Below are 20,193 nucleotides of genomic sequence, written 5' to 3'. Positions count from 1 at the left end.
AAAAATATGTCACTACCAGGAGCAGGTCGTAGGCATCAGCATACCATGTGAAGAAGCTGTTTTAAGTCACTATGACGGGGACATGTGTCAGGAAAGAAAGTGGAAATTACATCGTATGTTAATTTCCAAAGGAGACCAGCAATGCGTGTGAAATAAGTTCTAACAAGTTTATAATTGCTTGTCTACCGCCTCTGCCAACTATACTAATAAAAGAATTAATTAGTTAAGGATACTCGCTTCAGGGCAATACCAAAGCAAGGATCTATTATTAAGAAAGGCAAATTCAGCGCAATTTAGGGAGCACCAGGGCCAACAAAATCAGTCCCCAAGGTCGCGCCGATAAAATATGCGGAAAGCTGCGTTAAACCCTAACTGTACAGCCGCCGCGGGCAGCACCCAAGAGTTCACGGGTACACCTTCCTGCTGCGAAGCGGAATGGGCCAGGCGTCCGGAGCGGGCTCACTTGTTGCTGCGGGCGACGCCTGCGTCCTTGGCCTTCGGGGGTCGCCCTGACACCGAGCAGCCCGTTCCGTCCCGCGGGAACCATCCTCGGGAGCTTGGCTCCCAGTTCGGGCGAAGTTTCAGCTGAGTCACCTCACATCTCTCCGTCAGGGACAAAACCGAGTTCCCATAAATACGGGGATCGCCAAACTGTGTGGGGCACACAGTGAAATCTAGGTGCTCTTAGCAGAGAGGCGTTCAAACAGACGGAGCCCTGCGGCCGCGACAGAGCCAGGAGCTGTACTGAGGCGGCCAAGACCGGGCCGGCACAGGTCTCAAGGGCGGGGGCTCCAGAGAAATCTCTGCAAAGGGGCGGGGCATGAGAAGGTGCCAGACATCAGAGGGCACAGAAGCTCTCTATATGCGCAGGCACCGTGACCTTGAACCCTAAAACCCACTTTACAGATGGGACAAAGCAAAACCTACTTGTCTTTCATATGCCGAGCACAGTTCTGGCTGCAAAAGCTTCCTCCAGAAAGACACTCATCTACGCTGCCGTACTGACAGCAGTTCTCACAGAACGGAAGCCCGTCTACTTTCATCGGTTCCTTCAACCTGAAAGGCACCCCAGTCTTCTCTGAAAAGACTGGAAGATGAAAAGGAGAAAAAGAGTTAAAACCGTGACAGAAGATATTCCAAAATACATGTAAACTTTTTTTTCTCATCAGTTGGTTAGCAGCACAATAAGAAAGAATGTTTGTTGAATGAATGAATGATTAAGCTACAGAATCTGGAAGAGAGAGGGCTTGACAGGAAATTGCTCAAACCGTGTAGACAACAAAAAATAACTGGCAGAAAAGATGTAAAAAGCCTGTGCATGGCATTTCCTATAGTGTTCAAAGTAAAATAGAGAAAACATTAGTGACTAAATTGAGAAATTGAGAGGATGAAATTGTCCATCCATGGAACCATAATCTACAAGAGTATGCGTGGTAAAACTGAGAAGGGTCAGGGCCGGGGATGTAGCTCAGTGGCTCTGCACCTGCCTCGCAAGCACAAGGTCCTGAATTTGATCCCAGGTACCACAAAAAAAAAAGAAACCCTAAAACTGAGAAGGGTTATTCATGATGGGGCTTCACATTTATAACCTTCTGATGAGCAATTCTGTTTTACTTAACTGATGAAATCAGCATCTATTTTATTTTTCATGTAGATCTCTTGAATTACAATTACTCCAATCATTTAGTAACCCACACTACCCTTTGCCTGAATCATTACCAATCAATCATTCATTCAACAGACATTTGTTAGGCACCAATTTACATTAGACACTCACAACGACAGCACAGACCCTGCCCAAGACAGCTCACGGTCAAGGAGAGAAGACAGGCCAGAAAGCCGATGCTTCTAACAAAATATGCTGCATGCACTACCAGAAGTACAGACAAGTTCAGAAGTAGTGAGCGGAGGAAGTGATTCTTTTGGCCTGGGGTGCGACTGGGGAAGCCCATTCTGGTACGAAGCCGAGGACCGGGAAGGCCAAGAGATTTACGAAGTGGACAGAGGGAAGTGGAATTTGAGTTTGAAAAAACAGCATGGGTAAGGCAAGAAAGCAGGAAACCACGCGAGATGAGGCGGGGAATCGCACATGGTTCCGCGCTGCGGGCACGGTGGGTACACGACACACAGAGCGGGGGGGACGCAGAGGGAAGAGCCAGCGAGCGGTGGGGCAGGCCACTGAGAACTCTGTATGTTTTGCTAAAGAGGCAAGAGCAATGGGCAAAGTATCAGCTAAGAATCTGCGCACGCTCCTCTGGCTTCTTGGTAAGAGCAAGTAGGAAGGAGGCGACACGACAAGCACAGCGAGTGTGGAGGAAGAGTCGGGAGGGCCTACGCTGAGGAGGCAGTGCCGAGTGACAGCAGACGGCCAGATCGGAGACACACTCGGGAAACAGAGCCCAAGAGCGGGAAGGACCAATTCGGGGGACTCACTCCTCTAGGTCTTGCTTGCTACTGGGCGGGTGACGCTACCCTGGACTCTAGGAGTCACGGGAGGAAGAGCGGGATTTCAGGGAGGGAGAGAGAAACAGAAAACGAGTCGCACTTCAGACATGTGGAGTTTGAGGTACCTGTGGGACAACCAGGTGGAGATGTCCAGTAGGCAGGTGGGAATACCGGCCTGGAGCTCGGGGGAGAGGTCGGGGCTGGGAATACAGACGGAGGAGTCATCAGCATACAGGTGTTAGTTACAACCATCGGAGCAGATGAGAAAAAGGGCGCAGGCTCTCGGCTAAATAACCTGGGCAGGCGACTACGACTTAGATGGACTTGATAATTTTCAACTAACCTTGTGCTATTACAGATCTGGCATTAGAAAAGAAGACAGTTTATAATTATTTTAAAATATAAAATCGGCTCCTATCAGTTTCATTACAGCAATTTATCCCAGAACAGGAGACCCAAACAGGCATCCAGGACTTTCAAAGTTCCAGCCCTACTATAAAACCTCGGAGATTCTTTATTTCAAAGCTTTCCATAGGAAGAAATAAAAGGCCAAAGGCTCTTTCTTACCTTCTTGAGCAGTCGGTACCATCCATGTGGTGGTGGCAGTTGCTTTTTTAACATTTTCCATCTCAGTCTCATCTGTAATAACTTCCAGGGCTCCAAACTCATTTACCCGAAACTAGAGACAACACAGTAAAGAGAAGCAAACTGCAGCACTGCTTTGTGACCGATGCATAAAAGTCTCTAAGCAAACGCACTGTTACAAGTTATTATTATTTTTTAATTATGTGCTGGATAAGCCTTCTGCCAGTGTGAAGACCTCTGCATCCTGCCCACTTGGGAGCTGTACGTCCTATGCCAGGGATGGCGAACCTTTTAGAGACAGGTGTCCAAATTGCAACCCAAAACCCACTTGTTTATCGCAAAGTGGCAGCACCACAACTAAACCTCGATACTGAAGTTTTAGTCTAGACAAAATAACTCACACACTGACATCTTTGGTCTTAAAAGAAAAATGTAATGCGCACACCACAGGTTCACCATCACTGTCCTATACAGTTCCCGTTTACGTGGATTTTACTAATCCTTTCAGACACGATTTTTACTAAGATTTGTTTTATTAATTTTATGTTTTTGCTTATTTAATTATCCATGAATTAAAAAACTATTTTTTCTCAGGAATCAGGTTACCTCACCAAGCTCACCTCGTTCAGGACAAGGAAATGATGGCTCCGTGCAGAATAGGTGGTCCACGGACATCTCCCCTGCCCAGGACTACACTTCCCCTTCCTTCACAGACCTTTAAACTTCTCCACCACCTTCACCTTGAGTCCTCCCGACCCCCTGGAAACATCCGTGACCGCTGACCAGGTCCCCTGGCTCTGACCAATTCTATCCCTCAAGGTGAGTGGTATTTTGACTTCCCAGACTTTCTCATTCTGAATTTTGCAAATCTCCTCTCTTCTCATAGCAAGCTTTAAACAAAGTATGTTTCGGCAACTATCTGGTTGCAGCCTGTGCGCTGAAGTGTGACCATTAGCTATGTGCAGGGCCTGTCCTCTCTGAAACAGGGCGGTGTACTCTCATAGTCCTGACTTCACGAAAACAGTTTTCTGATTTCTTTCTGGTTTTCTATAAAATATAACGGCAGGAGAGACTCACAGATTTTTAACAGATGACGAGCAGGTAGAAACCCAAAATTCTAAAGGACAATAAAACTTCTTTAGGCCTTTTCATCAAAACACAGATAAACATGCATATATATAGTATTTAACCAAGGCCCTCCATTTCCCAACCTAAAAAATCCAGTTGGTTAGCATACCAACTCAATTTTTATTTTATCAAATGACAGTCTGATGCTAAGCCAGAAAAATCTTAATACGCGTCAAACATTAATTACTGTTTCCACCAGGTGCTCTAGGTTGCATGAGTTAGAAATAGTTGAGGAGAATGCCTTCTCCTTACTATATTCCAAGCTAACTTCCCAGGTAATGCGTATGTAGTTCATGTTAGTCTAGGAAGTGTCAAAAGCTAATGAGATGGGAAAGAACTAAATATAACTTTACTTTTTGGAAAATGATATCTTAAACTGAAAAAGCAGACTCTTAATGATTGAATCTGAAAACAGAATATTTCAAAATAAGGCTGACAGTACCATCTACTGGGCAAGAGCAGAAAAAACAGGCCGTTGTGATAGTTATTAATTAATGATATTAAAGAATGTGACAGAAAATATATTCTGAATTAAGATTTAAAAAAAAAAAAAAAAAAAGCAGGAACAAACTTCATAATCCACTCCAGGCAAGTAATTTTACTTTGATTAAATGTTACTGATGTTAATGCATGCTTATTTGACAAAATCAATATAGGAGAAATGGCCTCAGACATTTACATTAAACAAAAAGGATCCCATGGCTGAAATCTACAAACTTGCTGACCTGGAAGCCACCCTGCATTTCAGATGCTGAGAAAGAGGAAACCATGGGGTACAACCCCCGAGTAAAAATGCAGAACTATGGGATTGCGGCAGTGTTTGGCTCGAATACTTTTAAAGCTAAAAGTTAATCCCCCATATAACATTCAATCTCAATCACTTTTTCCTTCTCCTGATATCATTTGCCAAAAACTGACCCATCGTCAAACTAGAAAGTAGAAACATAGTGTACATCTCAGGGACATGGGGAACTCCTCTAAGCCACAGATCCACAGACAGATTTCAAAACAGGATGCAAGAAATATGAACAAAATGAGGGTACATGCATAGAGATGGGTGGGCTAAGGCTCATCAGATCTTCAAAGGCACCAGATAACCCTAAGAGAGCAAAGCATATCCGCTCTGACGAAGTCACTCATCTCAAAAGTTAAAAACCTCAAAGCCTTTTCCAGGTACCCCATCACGTGCAAAAACATACAGGGAAGAAGCTATTCTGTGGCTTCTCTACTTGGGCTTCCTGTGTGTTCCCCAGTACGCTACTGCAGAAAATGTTAGCAGTATTCTGGGTACCGCTAACCCTGCTGGGGTCTGAACCATAAAACTGCAGAGAGACTTACAGATTTCCTAACTTTTCTTCCCAATTAAACACTCAGGTCCTGAAATTGGTAAGGCCACCCCCCTCCATTTTTTAAAATTATCAGTTCTTTTAACCTAAAACAGTATGAAAATTTGTCAAGTGGCTCCATTCTACACACAAGAATATCAAAATTATAAACTTTACAAAGGTGACTTTTGTTTCATTTTGTTTTGTTGGAGACAGGGTCTCATTATGTAGTTGAGACTGCTCTAGAACTCACTATGAAGCACAGGCTGGTCTCGAACTCACGAGATCTTCTCAAGCGATCTGCTCAAGCGATCTTCTTGCCTCAGCCTCCCGAGTGTGGGATTACAGGCATGCGCTACCATGCCCAGCTACAAAGGTGACTTATTAAGCAAATGAAATACGGCAGCTGACATGATAACTCCTGCATGTGGATATACACAAGTCACTCAGCAAACAATTACACCTGAGATGTTCAAGGGGTGGCTTGAACTACCCTGAATTGATTCAGTTCTCTTCTTTTCTTTCTTTTTCTGGTTCCAGGGATTAAACTCAGAACCTTGTGCTTGCAAGGCAGGAAGCAGAACAACTGAGCTAAATCCCTGGCCGTCTTCTCTATTTCTATTGCCTACTTTTGCTTATCTTTAATAATAGATCATTAAGAGAAGTGACCAAGGGTATTATTTTTGTCTTACTACTTTCAATGTTGAAATTTGAATTCTAATTACAGTACCAGTGTGTGGTAAGGGCAAAGATGTTTGATAATGAAGTCGTCTTACACATTCATCAAGGGAAGGCACCCTGTGCATTTAGAGTGAGGTGAATTCTACTGCTAGGCTTCCGCCTTCATCACTGCAGGTCTTGCTCTCAGTTAAATGGCAATTATTCTTACCAGATAACATGCGATAGCTCTCGGGAGAGTATCAACCTCTTACCCAGGGACTCTGGAAGGCTAAATCCTTACGACCTACGGGAATAATTCCCTGTGGGTAAATTTCAGACACCATCAGAAGTTCATGTACATAAACTACGGAGGCACAGGGAGCCCTTTCAGGCACCGTCCCACTGCCTGTCCTGAGACATTAATCGACAAGTACTTATTTACATCTTCAGAGAACAAATTAGGCAGTGGTAAAATTGCCAACATCTCTTAGGCAGAACTGCCTCTTAATGATCACAGTGTTTTCGAGAGCAGCCCCGATCTTGCTGTTCTCCTTGAAGCTGTGTCCTCTTTGGGAAGCTCTTCTCCTGGAAGTCATCATGGAAACTGCTGCCTATGTCCCAGCACCTGAAGGCCAAATGGTACCTGCTTTTCAAAGCCTTCCTGATGGCTCCAGATGAAATAAATCGTCACCACCCGCACGTCCCTGTAACACTCTCCTTGCATCTCTGTTGACAGGGAAATGCTCTCTGTCTTTAGACAGCAGTAGAGCAGTGTTGAGAAAATCCACTCCAATGTCAGGGAAGCCTGGTCTGAGACCCAGTTCTGCCGGTGTCTGACTTGAGCAAATGCGTACAGCACTCGGGGCCTCTGCGCAAACGGTGAACGACAGACGCTGCCTAACACCGCTCCCCGAAAGGGTTACACAGACTCGGCTCCTGCTCACCAGAGTAAGGTCCCTGTCTCCCCGCGTCTCACTCTGTTTATGTGAGGATGCGAGGGTCATTTGTCTGGAGCTGGAGAGGGGAAGGGACGCTTCCAGCAACAGGAACAGCAAAGCGGACTCAGAGGGCTGGGTACAAACGAGATGAGGCCAGAAAGGAAAGAGGGGCCAAACCTCTCTCTCTCTCTCTCTTTCTCTCTCTCTCTCTCTCTCTCTCTCTCCAGATGCAGACAGATAGACAGACAGACACACACACACACACACACACACACACACACACACACACACACCTCCTGTGGGAAAGTTAAGGGATGCAAACTCTGCCAACCTTTCAAGGTCCCAGCCATGGCTCACAGAGATGTGGCGGTGTAGTGACGAAATGGGACCGGCCAGCAATCCCAGGCTTCCACAGAGGAGAATTCTTTCAAAACAGCAAAACCCAAAGCAAATAGAAACCTCCTCCCAAAACAGAACATCAGCGCTCATGCATGAGCTGACTGTACCAGCTGAATGAACCTGGGCTGGCCATCTCAGACTACCATGCTGTTAAAACTTCACAACCCTTCCTGACAACCAGAGCCTGCCTCGTGTGGAACAGCCGATGCATGATAGGACAGATAGTCATGGTTTATTCACAGCTCTTTCCAATGTTTTAATTGCATGAAACATCAATTTCTCAATCAGCTCTCTTAAGGAACTTACGTTTTAATGCAAGAAACAAGTGAATTAAAAATCCTAAGCAATACAATCAATGGGCTAGTCTCTAAATCTCAGATCATGAGGGGTATACAGTTGAAAGTAATTTTTTTATTTATTTTTTTTAAAGTGAAGACCTAAATTGTCTACAACACAGAACATGAAATGAACTGGATGCCCGGCAATTGCCCCAGTAATTAGATGAATCAAAAAGTCATATCAAATAATTCAGATTACAATGCCCACTAAATGGTTTAATTACTTGATTAATGATGTAATTACCTATAATGCATTGCTTAGAAAATCTTAAACCCATCCAAATTACTTAGGGTTGGGAACTTTAATGTCAGTGCTAACTCAACAAAAGTTACAGATTTCATCATCCACCTGACACTCAAAGAAACAGCTACTAGAAAATAAGGATACAAACATGTACAAGAAAAATAAAAAATTAAGCAATAAAAAAGCAGCTTACAAACTATACTGCAAAGCCAGGAAATAGACAGTTTTGTTAAGCTTACTTATTTATTTACATCTTCCTAACCACTTCATGGTTTAGCATCTTCTAGGTTCCAACAGCCTGATTTTACAAATAAGGCTCACAAAATTTAGGATTTTAGATAATTTGACAAAGCTCAGGGGAGCAATATATGGCTGACATTGTCAGTTTAAGAAACAATGTTTCTTTCTCAAAAAATTTCAAAACATTAGCATACTGTATCCAGATGGCCATTTGGAAGTGTCAGGGCAGATAAAATCCCCAAAGACAAAAAGCTGATTTGGTCAAGGTGGCTAAAAGCACAATTTCTTTTTAAAAATAATTTAAATTGAACTTAATATTTCTGCATATTCATGGGGTACAGTGTATTAAGTACACAATGTACAGTGACCAAATCACGGTAAGAAAAACTTCCATCACCAATATTTACCATTCCTGTGGAAGAGGGGACTGCAGGACTCTGCAGTTTTACTCAGAAATAGTGTATGTATATAGCTGGAGAGTACAGTCACCCCGCTGTGCTGTAGAACACTAAACTAATTCCTCCTACCTGTTTTGGTGCCCATTGAGAAAAATCAACCCCTTCTCCAGACTTCATGAAACATCATTACAATATTTTTTTACCCTGAAACCAGATGTTGCAATACTGCACTTAACTAAACCGGAGCTAACTAAAATCTCAAGCATTTTTCCAAACCGCACCACTGTGGAATGGTAAGGGCGGGCGTGGCTATGATACTTGTCAAACAGACACCAAGAGGAATTAGATTCCAAGAAACCTGGACTATAGGGTAGAAATTTCTATCAAGCATTGGAAAGGCCAGCCAAGTGCCCGCCTGGCAGGGAGATGAGAAGTTTAAACACGTGAATGACCGGGTACAAATGCAAAGTCTAAAGGGCCGCGGGTAGGTTTCAAGGTCTCGGCGATAGGATGAGAGGAAAAGCAAATCAGAAGTGAAAGGTCGGGCGGCCACATCCCCAGATGGGTGCTTGTACAATCACGTCTTTTGGGGCAGTAGAGGTGCCCCAGAATGGCTTTGGAGGCCTGGGAAAGGGTCTAGAGCAAGCACCTATAAAAGCAACAGCCTGAATGAGACTGCAAAAGAGTGTTCTCATCAGCCCAAAAGCAGTCTCACTTACAGAATCACCTGCTACTGAACATGTGATTGTACAAAAATCCATTATTTACACTGTCAATAATGTAAGAGAGACGAACAGTCCTATTTATTCAATATTTTAATGTAATTTGTTTATGTATATTATTTATTTTATTGAGTTTTTCATTGAGAACACGAGGGCACAGGGAATGAGTAGTTACTCAGTTACAAAGCCAATACTACAACCCTCCAAGAAGCTAGGACTTTGGGGAACACATTTCTGCCTTTATTGGCCATCACGATGGAGTCAACACTAAGACAGTCAAATAGATCAATGATGTGCAAAATAAACACGGGCTGCAGAACTACCCAAGTGACAAAAGTTTTGGCTGGTCTGCCAGCACTTCAAGCTGCCATGGGAGCTTATTACAGATATGTAAGCATTTTGTAAACCTGAAGCACGATGCTTGATGTTTTTAATTATTTCACATGTGTACTCATTTTAAAATAAACACACAGATGTGCAGCACACTTACACATGTAATTATGTGTAATAAAGACAGCTTACCTTTAGGTCACTTCCTGGTAATGTACCTACTCCATCTTTCCAGTCCATAACACTGAACACATCGAACTCTTGACCGCTTGTGCTAGAGGCAGATTCAGTCATGATTTCTTTTTTGACCTCAAAGGAGGGAAAAAGCAAAATCACTACATATTCCACAGGCAAGTTAGTTTTTAATTGAATGATGATCCCTTCAGTTTCCCACCAGATCCCATATCTACAAATCTAAAGCAAGTGCTTCCGAAATATCTTTTTTTTGAGGGGGTACTAGGGATCAAACTCAGGTCCTTGTGCTCACAAGGGAGGTGTGGTGCCCCTGAGCTAAATCCCGGCCCTCAAAAATATCTTTAATGAGGCTGGGGATGTAACACAGCAATAGCTTAGGCACAGTGCTAAGTGTGTGTGAGGTCCTGGGCTCTATCCCCAGCACTGAAGAAAATACACACACACACACACACACACACACACACACACACACACACACATCTATCATTTTCTCCCAGTGCAATTTCTAATAGATTACAGGAGAAAAATAGGAACATTCCAGTAAACTTTTGCTGTTCTTAAAAAGAAAAGGAATTCACTGATTCATGGTATAGTCACTTGAATCTTTTTAAAAAGCACGATACCATACAGATAGAATTCCTTGCCCTCTAAGAAGGTTTTCATTTTTCAGTGGCATTGGAATGATAGTAGGTATCAGAATTTATACAGTAGTACTCCCTTCTCCTTGGAATATGTGGATATCTACAAACACAAATAGTACAAGCCCTAAATATAACTATGTTTTTGTTTCCCATATGCATATACCTGCAATGAAGTTTAATTTATAAATTAGGCTCAGTAAGAGATTCACATCTTATTAAAGATCTCAGCAACCTCAGCACAAGACTTGTGTTTCTTTCCTTATTAAGTTGAGCTGTTTCACCTTCTCGCTCATACAAAATAATTTATAACTTGTCTTTGGCATATTCAAAGTCAGCATGTTCATAGTCAGCATCAGCGCTCTGGCAGCCCAGGGCCATTTTGCATAAAATAAGGGTTATCTGAACGAAGCACCGTGATACCCAAGACCCCTACAACGTGACTGTCCACAGGGTAGCGTATACAACATGGACACGCTGGACAGCAGGATGATCCAAGGATGGACAGGACAGTGCAACAGTTAATCATGCTATGCAGACTGTAATTTAAAATTTATCACTAATTTCTGGAACTTTCCATTTAATATTTTCAGACTGAGGCTGACCTCAGGAAACTGAAAGCTTAAAAAGTGAAACTACAGACGAGGAAGGACCACTGAATGAAATACAATACTGATACACACAAAATAGGCCATTTTGGTAGATGAAAATAACAGGAAAATTCAGTCTGTTATTGACCGTCACACACTAAGCTTCTCAATGAAGTATTTGCTCCCTATACATGAATGGACAGTGTGACTGGATCTTTTATAAAGTCAATATTCTAGGCAGTTGAAATATCTGTCAACTTGTTGTTCTAAGGAACAAGAAAACAATCTTAAAAGATACAGCAAAAGCACCAATAATTACGCTGTTAAGATAACCAAGATGGCTAGTCAAACTGTGATATTTTTATTTTCATTTTTTAAATTGCAAAATGAACTGCTTTCCATAATCACATCATCCGTGGCAATACTGAAAGTGTTCCAAACCTGTCATCTGTCAGTATGAGGTAAAACAAGTAAGTAATTCGGTGGGTATCATACACAAGCCACAAAGGATCAATGGATCCTAAATTTGACTGCAAAGTATCAGTAGGAATTCATATATTTTACTTTTAAAATATGCATATTTTCTACCTTTGCCCACCAAAAAAAAGTCTGGATATCATCAACGATCCATGCTAAATGAGCAACCTCGTACTCAGACTGGGGCACCTAAGTATCATTTCTCCCAAATCTCCCCAGGGAAGGAACAGGTTTCTGCTCATTGGCAGGAAATGTCCAAGATGAGCCTGTAGCATCTTGTCAACCAAGAAGGCAAAGAAGTTATTATCAAGGACAAAAAAAGTCATACACAAGGAGCTCAGGGGCCACCCAGGAGGGCTCCTGCCAGCCACCGTAGGGCAAAGCAGGACCATCCACATTAACCACAGAGTATGGAAGCCTACCAGGAGGTTTAAAACCACGAGTTCACAGCAATCCTCAAATCAAAACAAGGAAACAAACAAACAAACAAATGCCTCACTGACCATCTTTTGAATACACAAGGGAACCAACTCCTACTTTAGAAAAAGAAAAAAGCGCCTGTGCATTATTTGACATGCAAGCTAGACAGGCTGCTTTTTATATGAAATGCCGTTTTCACTTAACAAGCTGTGTTTATTTGGGTTTGGGTATTTGGCAAGTATTGTGTCGAAAGTAAATGAGGTGAGCCCAACCCGTAAAGAAAAACACTGACAGTATTTGTTGCTAATCATAAAACTTGGGCATTCACAGGAAAACCAGGATTTTGGAAAGCGTATGTCCAGCAACATGAATTTGATGGGTTTCCAGCTAAGACTTCACTGAGGCGATGGCTGGGCAATGATAAGAATGCGACAAGGAAAACGCTTCGTAATGCAAGAGTCAGCATTCGGAAAAGCCGTACTGTTCAGCACAGCAACATCTTCCGCAGTTACAAAGCTCTGCACACTGAAGGGATCCAGTCAAAGCACCAGACAGACGACAGACGGATTTTAATGCGAGAGTATGAAAGGCTCCCTGGTGAGGTTTCAAACTACACACTCAGCGAACCTTCAACAAACTACCACCTGGCAAGTTTCGTGTGGTGTCAGAGAAGAACGCGCACTAGAATCTTGAGGGCCAACAAAACACTTCTGTCTTTTCTAACTGCTTTACAAGGAGTGATCAAAATACATGGGGAAGATTAAAGTTTTATAAAGTACTAAAGTAAAAGATATACTGCCACGAGTCCCCCTCAAAATGCCTCCCTCACTTCAAGCACACTTATCCCGTTGTGCTTGCCACTTTCTGAAGCAAAAAATGGGGTAATTAAAAATGCGGTGAGTGCCGCCGCCAGGCGCCACGCGCTGGAAAGGCAGGGTCACGAAAACCTGACGCTGTGTCCCCATCCACCCCGTTCAATGCGTCTGGCACCAGGTGACTTGTGGCTCTTCTCCAAAGTCAAAACTACCGTGAAAAGTAAACAGTTTGAATCAACTGAGGACGCCGACACAGCCACAACACTGAGGGAAAAGGACCGCCTGTACTGCTTCGGAAAGTGGCAAGATGTTTTAAGTGTGTGCGAAGTAGGGGGGTGTGTTCTGAGAAAGATTACAGGCAATGTGTCTTTTACCGCATTTAAAAAAAAAATAACCATCCAACGTATTTTTCCATCCTACCAGCTATCGACGTGAGGCTGGATTTTCTTCTTAGACTGTAACTCAACCAAAACACTGTATGGCAACAGACAACGGTGAAGTGGTAAGGAGGAATTCAGCCTCCTTCCACTACGCTGGCTGGGCGTTAAACAGATCGGCAGAGGTGTGACACAATGCCGCTCTTCTCACATATTTTTTATTTTGAAACTATGACTATCTTTCAGTCAACCTTAGCATATTACGATATCCTGGGTTTGTTATTAGCATTTTTCAATAACTAGTCCAAATTTATTTCTAATACAGTACCCATATGAGCAATACTTTTTTGACCTTTCAAACACCTTTAAGTGTAGAGGAAAAAGTCTGTAAGTCACTGCTATTTGATGAGCCCCCCCCCACAACGAACTGCAAGGAATCAACAATAACAACAACAAAACAGTAAAGAAAATCTGAAATCTAGATTGAGAGATTAAGAGACAAATTAACCAATCACATTATCACAACTCACAGATCTGGTCTAGATCCTGACTTAAACTACTTTTAAAAAAATGATTATCAGACAGAAGGGGAAATAATACATTCAACTGCCTGATATCAGAGAAATGTTATTGTTTTAAGGGATAATGATGGCATAGACTTTCAGAAGGCCACTTCTCCTTCATATTTTTGTGATACAAACTGAAATGACACAATGTGAGAAATCTGCTGTAAATTAACCAATGCAGGTACAGTGGTAAGATAAGACTGGCTGCATGCTGGGCACGGTCTAGATACAGGTAGAGTCTGTGGCAGTTTATTATAACTACGTCCTTGCTTTGTATATGCTTGAAAAAAAACCCAAGATTTCTTTTTAAGTGTTGTTTCTTTTCATATGCATTCATCCATTTTTAAATAGTCCATAGAAAAACAAAAGCTTGTGCTTCTTTGAATGATAGCGCTTCTGTTGGAAATTTCCAGACATTAAATATCAAATATTAGAGACTTTGAAATGTATGCACTTTGAATTTGAATAAGAATCAGATTTTACTATCATTAAGACTTAATCCTTGGAGGCTGAGAACTAGGATATAAAGGCCGCAGAAGAATTAAACTAAGAAACTTTGGAAATATGAAATGAATGAAGACTTCTACTTATATTTTTATTGGGTTTCTCTCCCACTCAGTGGAGACAGGTCAGCAGTGAAAATGACTCTCTACGAAGTGAGGTACGAATGGCAACTTTTTCCTGGTAGGCTGTAGAATGACAGAATAATTTCCTCCCTGCTGAATAAACTGAGCACAACCATAACCTTTAGTGTTTTCCTACCTAAAAATTACACATGCATAAAATGCACAGCAATAAAATGTTATCCATACCTAGGAAGATCAATCTAAAAGCTAGGACTGTACAAAACCTGCTGCAAATGTTTATTATGAGCTTCTAGATGTATCAGAGCGTGCTTCTGCTATTCAATACATTAATGATTGCATAGGTACTCAGACTGTAAGCACATAACTAAACATGTGAAAATTGTTTTTGTCCCTTTTTTTTTCATTTTAAGGTTTATGGATATTTTGTATTAAATATGATAGCACAGAAACATTTACTATATTATGTTTCCCATCATCTAATTTTATTAAAGCCACTGGCTACTTTCAATGATGCAAGAGGTCTGGATGGCTACAGCAGATTAAGTGTTTTCCCCTAAATATTAATCAGGTAGAACAGCCAGCAGCCAGTACTAAATTAACAAAAGCTGCTGCTGCTAAGATGCGTCCAGTCTTCCTCCCTTCTTTCACACCCCATGTGGGTGCCTACAAACACAGAGTTCTTTTGTTTCAACAAATTATGTCCTCACGACTTAGATTTTTTTTTCAATACTCAGTAATGTTCTTGTCCAGTTTTGTTTCTGCTATTACCATCTGATGCTATTCCATATAATTCCATGCATAACCTGTGTACCACAAAACCAGGTGACAAAAACCAGGTGGGTAACACAGTAACTTACAAAAGCATTTCACATTCTGCAGAAAATCCTGTGTCCCTTCACCCCCCGTGCAAAAAAAGAATCCTATTCCAGGCCAGGGATTTAGCTCAGTGGCACCCTGCCTACCTCCCAAGCTCAAGGTTCTGGGTTCAATCGCTGGTATGAAAAAAGAAATCCTATCCCAAATCACCTGTTAAATGGTGCTGAGATTTCCATGCACCACTTAACTTAGGTGGTGGTAAAAATCAGTAATTTTTCTGAGGTGCTTGTGGCCTTGCACATATTAGACAAGTGTTCTACCACGGAGCTACAAGTTCAGTTTGTACTGCACAGTCCACGCCAAGGGGGTAAGCAGCAGCTCTGCGACAGAGAGGCGCTCAGCATGCAGAAGGGTCTGCATTAAATTCCCACCCCACCCCTGGAACCTTCTGCTGGCAGGTAACAGAGAAGGGGGCATTATAGGGATCGGCATTCGAGACCCAGTCTTCCAACTCAGCCCTGCTACTTCTTGAAATTTCTCTTATAGAAATGCATTTATGCCCTTTACTTCCTATTTCACATTATTAATTATCTCATTAGGATCCTGTGTACTATTGTAGTTTTTCACACCAAAGAAACTATTCGGTATTTCAGTTAAAGAAATCTCTGTATGAATATTAAAAATAGGGAATCCTAAAATAAAACTAAAAAGGAAAGTAAAAGAGAAAAGGCAATGATGTAACATCAAAATAACCCTTAATTCTGGAGATGAAAATGGTCCCTGAACATATTTAAATTGCTTCTCGCTCTTATAGTCTTATCTTATTCTTTTTTTCATTATTTAGAGAATACTTTATTAGTTTCTGTAATCAAACCCACGTAGATATGACCTTACATATTTAGTATGCTGTGTTACCCCTGTACACATGGAAAAAAATTAAAATTAAAATTAAAATTAACATTTCTAGACCAATATGGTTGTCCATTTCTGCACAATGCCAAGTCAACACAGTAAATTGGGATGACTTTTTCCAAAGTTGGCAGCACCGTTAAAGTTTCCCAAAATTCAATTTATATATATACGTGTGTGTGTATATATATATAGATATACAGATATACAGATAGATAGATAGATATCTATATATATATAAAGACTAATAATAGTATGTTATGCATCGATAGCAGCAACAGCTTTTCCAGGTTCTGCAGTCATCTGAACAAAATTATAGACATTCAGCACATTCCATTAAAAAAAAAAAAAAAAAAGAAAAGAAAAAAGAAATGCATTTATGTATCGAAATAGTCAAGAGCCCAGATGTCGCTCAGTGGAGGACAAATGTAGTTAATCCACATAAAAGTAGGCAACGCCACAATAAATGAGGAGAAAACTCTGCATCCCGATACAGAAAGAACTCCATGGAAATCCAAACCCTACTGATTTTGTGCACGGCACAAACACTGTGTGCTACCCTCTGTGTGTGATCAAAGGGGCGTGCACACATGGGTGAGCTGCTCGTGCAGACGCAGACTGTCTGTGGAAGGCTGCGCCCAAGAGGGGCACAGGGGCTCAGCGGCGGTGCCTCCCTCTGTTCACTCTTGGGTGTACCTGACGAGTGCTCAAATAATATTTTAACTACCAAAACGAGCTTTTAATTCGTTTAGTGTTTATTTAAAATGGTAAGAAGTGTTATCTTTCCACGGACATGTCTGTTACAACGTCAACCACTGAGGCTGTCATCTGAAGTCACCGAGGGGAGTGGACTTCCGCAGCACGCCCGCCCGGAGAGCCATCTATGCAGCCGGCGTTAGCGGTCTATACACGGGGATCAGCTCGACCCATGGTGGCGGCAGAAGTGTGGTGTTCTCCCTCTCACCAAAGGTACAGAGTCCCAGACTGCACATTTGTGGCTTCCCCATTCCTAACACCCGCGGCTCTCGTGACTTGTAATTGGTCGTTCTGCAGAGGTGTGATTGGGCCAAACTGGATGTTACAGCCAGGACCCAGGGATGCTGTTTGTCCCAGTGCTGTGAACACTGTAACTCAAGTGATGACACCTCTGTTATCTAAACAAAACGAATGACAGCGACGGGTGGAGCGGGTGAGGAGGGCAGGGACACGGGAAAAACTGAGAACCGAGACCTGTCATGTGACGGTACAAGATCCCAGTGATGAACGTGACTGTGCCGTGGACCTAAAATGCACCAATAGACTTCACGGAAGGAAATAATAAAAATAAATAAAATAAATGAACTGCTACTTGACTTAAGTCTAGTGTTGCTGACGGAATGAGGGAATATGGAAACATTTATGAAACAGGTTCTAGCCACAAAACAGAAGTTTCGGATAAATGACAGACTGAAATGTCAAACGCAGTGATGAGTCACACTGTGTGAACTGAAGTACCAAGTACTCGAGAAAGAAAGAAGCAGAAAAGATGTGTGAACTTGTTTCAGTACGCGCTCCAGACAGTACAAAAATCACTCATCAAAGCGAGACAAGTACTTAAGGGTCATTTAAATGTTTCAGTTATACTTTGGCGATTTTATAGAAGCAATATCGTGTTACAATGATTTTTTTTTTTCAAGTTGAGACTTGCAACTGTCTCGGAACCTACCCTGCCTAAACATCAAGAATCCACTGTATCTTTGTGACTGGAGATCAAAAGAAAGCAGGAGTCCTTCATACTCCTTCCTTCACGCCACCTCCTCTTGCCGGTCTACCATGCACGGGAGGGAGAGGCTCACAGTGAGGGGTGTGGATCCTCCGGCCCCGGGGCCGAGGGGAGAAGACAGCAACCTGCCCAGGGTGCGCAGCTCAGAGCAAAACAACAGTGGAAGGACTCCTGAGGAGGGGGACCAAGAACATCCGGTCATTCCTGCACAAACCACTGTTCTCCCTGAATAAACGACACTATGAGCAGGGTGTGAAGGCGTGTACCCGTAATCCCAGCACTGGGGAGGCTGAGGCGGGAGGAATGCCACCCTGGGCTACGTAGTGAGTTCGAGGCCAGCCTGAACTACAGAGGAACCCTGCTTCATTAAAAAATTAATTAATTAAAATTAAATTAAATGCCCAGTCGATGGCCATTAGATTAGCTAAACAGTTTTAGTCATTTTAGACTTGCTTTCTTCAAAGCTGCATTTAATAGTCATCAAGTGTGCTCTCAAAAAGAAGGTGCGGGGAAGCTAGGGCTGGGAGCTGAGTGTGGTCTTAAAATGGGGGTAGACATTGCCTCAAAAGCCAAATCAGATTAAAATCTGAGTCAGACGAAGATGCGTCACTCAGATGAGAGGTGGCGCGGCTGTGCTACGCTGTCCAGTTTGGGGTTAGCAAAGCCAGGGCCCTTTCGGAACGAGCGCCGACCCGACACTCATCGCTGAACCGCAGCAGAGCCGGCAACTCCGGAGAAAGCAACAGGGCCACGGCCGCGGGAAAGCCGTCCCTGGGGAAGCCCAAGGGCCTGCGGGCTGGAGCCCACCAGGACCAGAGCGAACGCGAACGGTTAGGGGCTTCCTGCTTCCTCAGAGACGCGGTCACCAGTCACGCAGCGCTGCACCACAGCCCCAGGGCCTAACAGTGGCGCTCTGGTAGAGGAGGGAAAGGGCCGCTCCCCTCAACCGCCACCCTCTCAGAAGTGAAACCAAGTCCCTTGGAGAATCACCCTCCCTGACCGCGCTCCTCCACCCGTGTTCTCTTCTTTCTATCCCTCACCCTTCCCACACGACCTTTTTGTCTCGTCCTCTCCGGCACTTTTTAAACTATGATGAGCACCTGTTCTGTGACTACAGGCAAATTACCCTGTTCAAGTCCTGACTTTCCCATGGGCGAGCTGCAGGAGAGCAACAGAACCTTTCTCCACTGGGTAACAGATCAGATAAAGCGGGCAAAACCTCGGCTGTCTCAGAGAAAACAAGCAATAAGATGGTAGTTTCTTATAATTATCTAGTTAAACAATTGTTTGAGTTCATAAGAATTACTCAGTACCCTTAAAAAAAAATTAGGAGGCCAGGCATGTTGGTGCACACCTGTTATCCCAGTACACAGGAGGCTGAGGTAGGAGGATCACCACAAGTTCCAGGCCAGAATGGGTTACATAGTGAGTTCAAGGCCAGCCTGAACTGCATAGTGAGGTCCTGTCTCAAAACAATAATAAAAAAAGTAATAAAACTAGTAGAAGAATTAAGCTGCCACATACATGTACATGTACCAACTCCCCATGAAGAATGTAATCATCATGTACTGCCAACATGGGCTAATACAAAATTAGTAATTTTTCCCCAATTTATTTTATTCCAATAGCATCTATGATAGTAAGCCACCTGCCTTCAAACCTACATCAGAGGAAGTTAGGATTGCTACTTCATAAGTAGATATTTTAGCTGGGCATGGTGGCACATGCCTGTAATCCCAGCACTCTAGGAGGCTGAGGCAGGAGGGTCACAAACCTGAATCCACCTGGACAACTGAGTGTATTAGGAAGATGTTTTCTCAAAGTAAAAAAGGAGTGAGGATATAGTTAGGGGTGAAGGCCCTAGGTTCAATATCTTATCCCCCAACACACACACACACACACACACACACACACACACACACACATACACACACACACACACACACAACACACACACACACAGTGAAAATCTTGAAGAATCCGCCACTCTGGGAGGAAGGTGGACTCGAACCACACTCTTCTTCCTGCAGGAGTCTCCCTTGGAGGCCGCACCTCCACCACGCTGGGCTGCCTGCACTGGAGCAAGATGTGCGGCATCGCCGAAGTCTGCTCCCTCCAAGCCATATTCAGGAAGCCGTGAGGACAGCCTGTGTCCCCAGCAGCCTAGGCCCAGCGGGCAGCCTCCGCATGACCCCAGCGGACGGAGTCCAGCAAACACCACCACGGAAGCGCATGCGGGCAAGAAGTGAAGGTGAGGAGGAGCGTCCCCATCCTGGGAGGCCAGCCTTG

General features: G+C 43.2%; 1 protein-coding gene and 1 long non-coding RNA gene across 13 annotated transcripts in view; one reads left to right on the top strand and one right to left on the bottom strand.

Moving 5' to 3' along the window:
* Positions 1 to 20,193, bottom strand: part of L3mbtl3 (L3MBTL histone methyl-lysine binding protein 3) — a 112,331-nt gene that overhangs the window by 78,880 nt on the left and 13,258 nt on the right. For 9 of the 12 annotated variants that reach the window (XM_010639145.3, XM_010639146.3, XM_010639151.3 and 6 more), the window contains 4 exons: positions 9,945 to 10,061; positions 3,013 to 3,124; positions 2,571 to 2,645; positions 928 to 1,087 (listed from right to left, as the gene is read on the bottom strand). In XM_010639145.3, coding sequence (XP_010637447.1) covers positions 928 to 1,087; positions 2,571 to 2,645; positions 3,013 to 3,124; positions 9,945 to 10,046 — 449 coding nt within the window. In that variant the 5' untranslated portion in view covers positions 10,047 to 10,061. Of the gene's footprint in view, positions 1 to 16; positions 370 to 927; positions 1,088 to 2,570; positions 2,646 to 3,012; positions 3,125 to 9,944; positions 10,062 to 20,193 lie in introns of those variants that run through there. The other 3 variants (XM_010639154.3, XM_010639155.3, XM_010639157.3) reach the window with 2 other exon arrangements.
* On the top strand, positions 1,078 to 20,132 carry LOC104872807. The gene is made up of 3 exons (XR_002025880.1): positions 1,078 to 1,147; positions 3,625 to 3,849; positions 19,935 to 20,132. It is a non-coding gene; the product is annotated as an uncharacterized LOC104872807 (long non-coding RNA).

The sequence above is a fragment of the Fukomys damarensis genome, unplaced genomic scaffold (assembly GCF_012274545.1).
Source record: "Fukomys damarensis isolate Sample0158 unplaced genomic scaffold, DMR_v1.0_HiC HiC_scaffold_14, whole genome shotgun sequence".
In the NCBI taxonomy this organism is placed as follows: domain Eukaryota; kingdom Metazoa; phylum Chordata; class Mammalia; order Rodentia; family Bathyergidae; genus Fukomys; species Fukomys damarensis.
The sequence above is the reverse complement of the archived record's forward strand: the minus strand, read 5'-3'. Positions and strand labels throughout refer to the sequence as shown.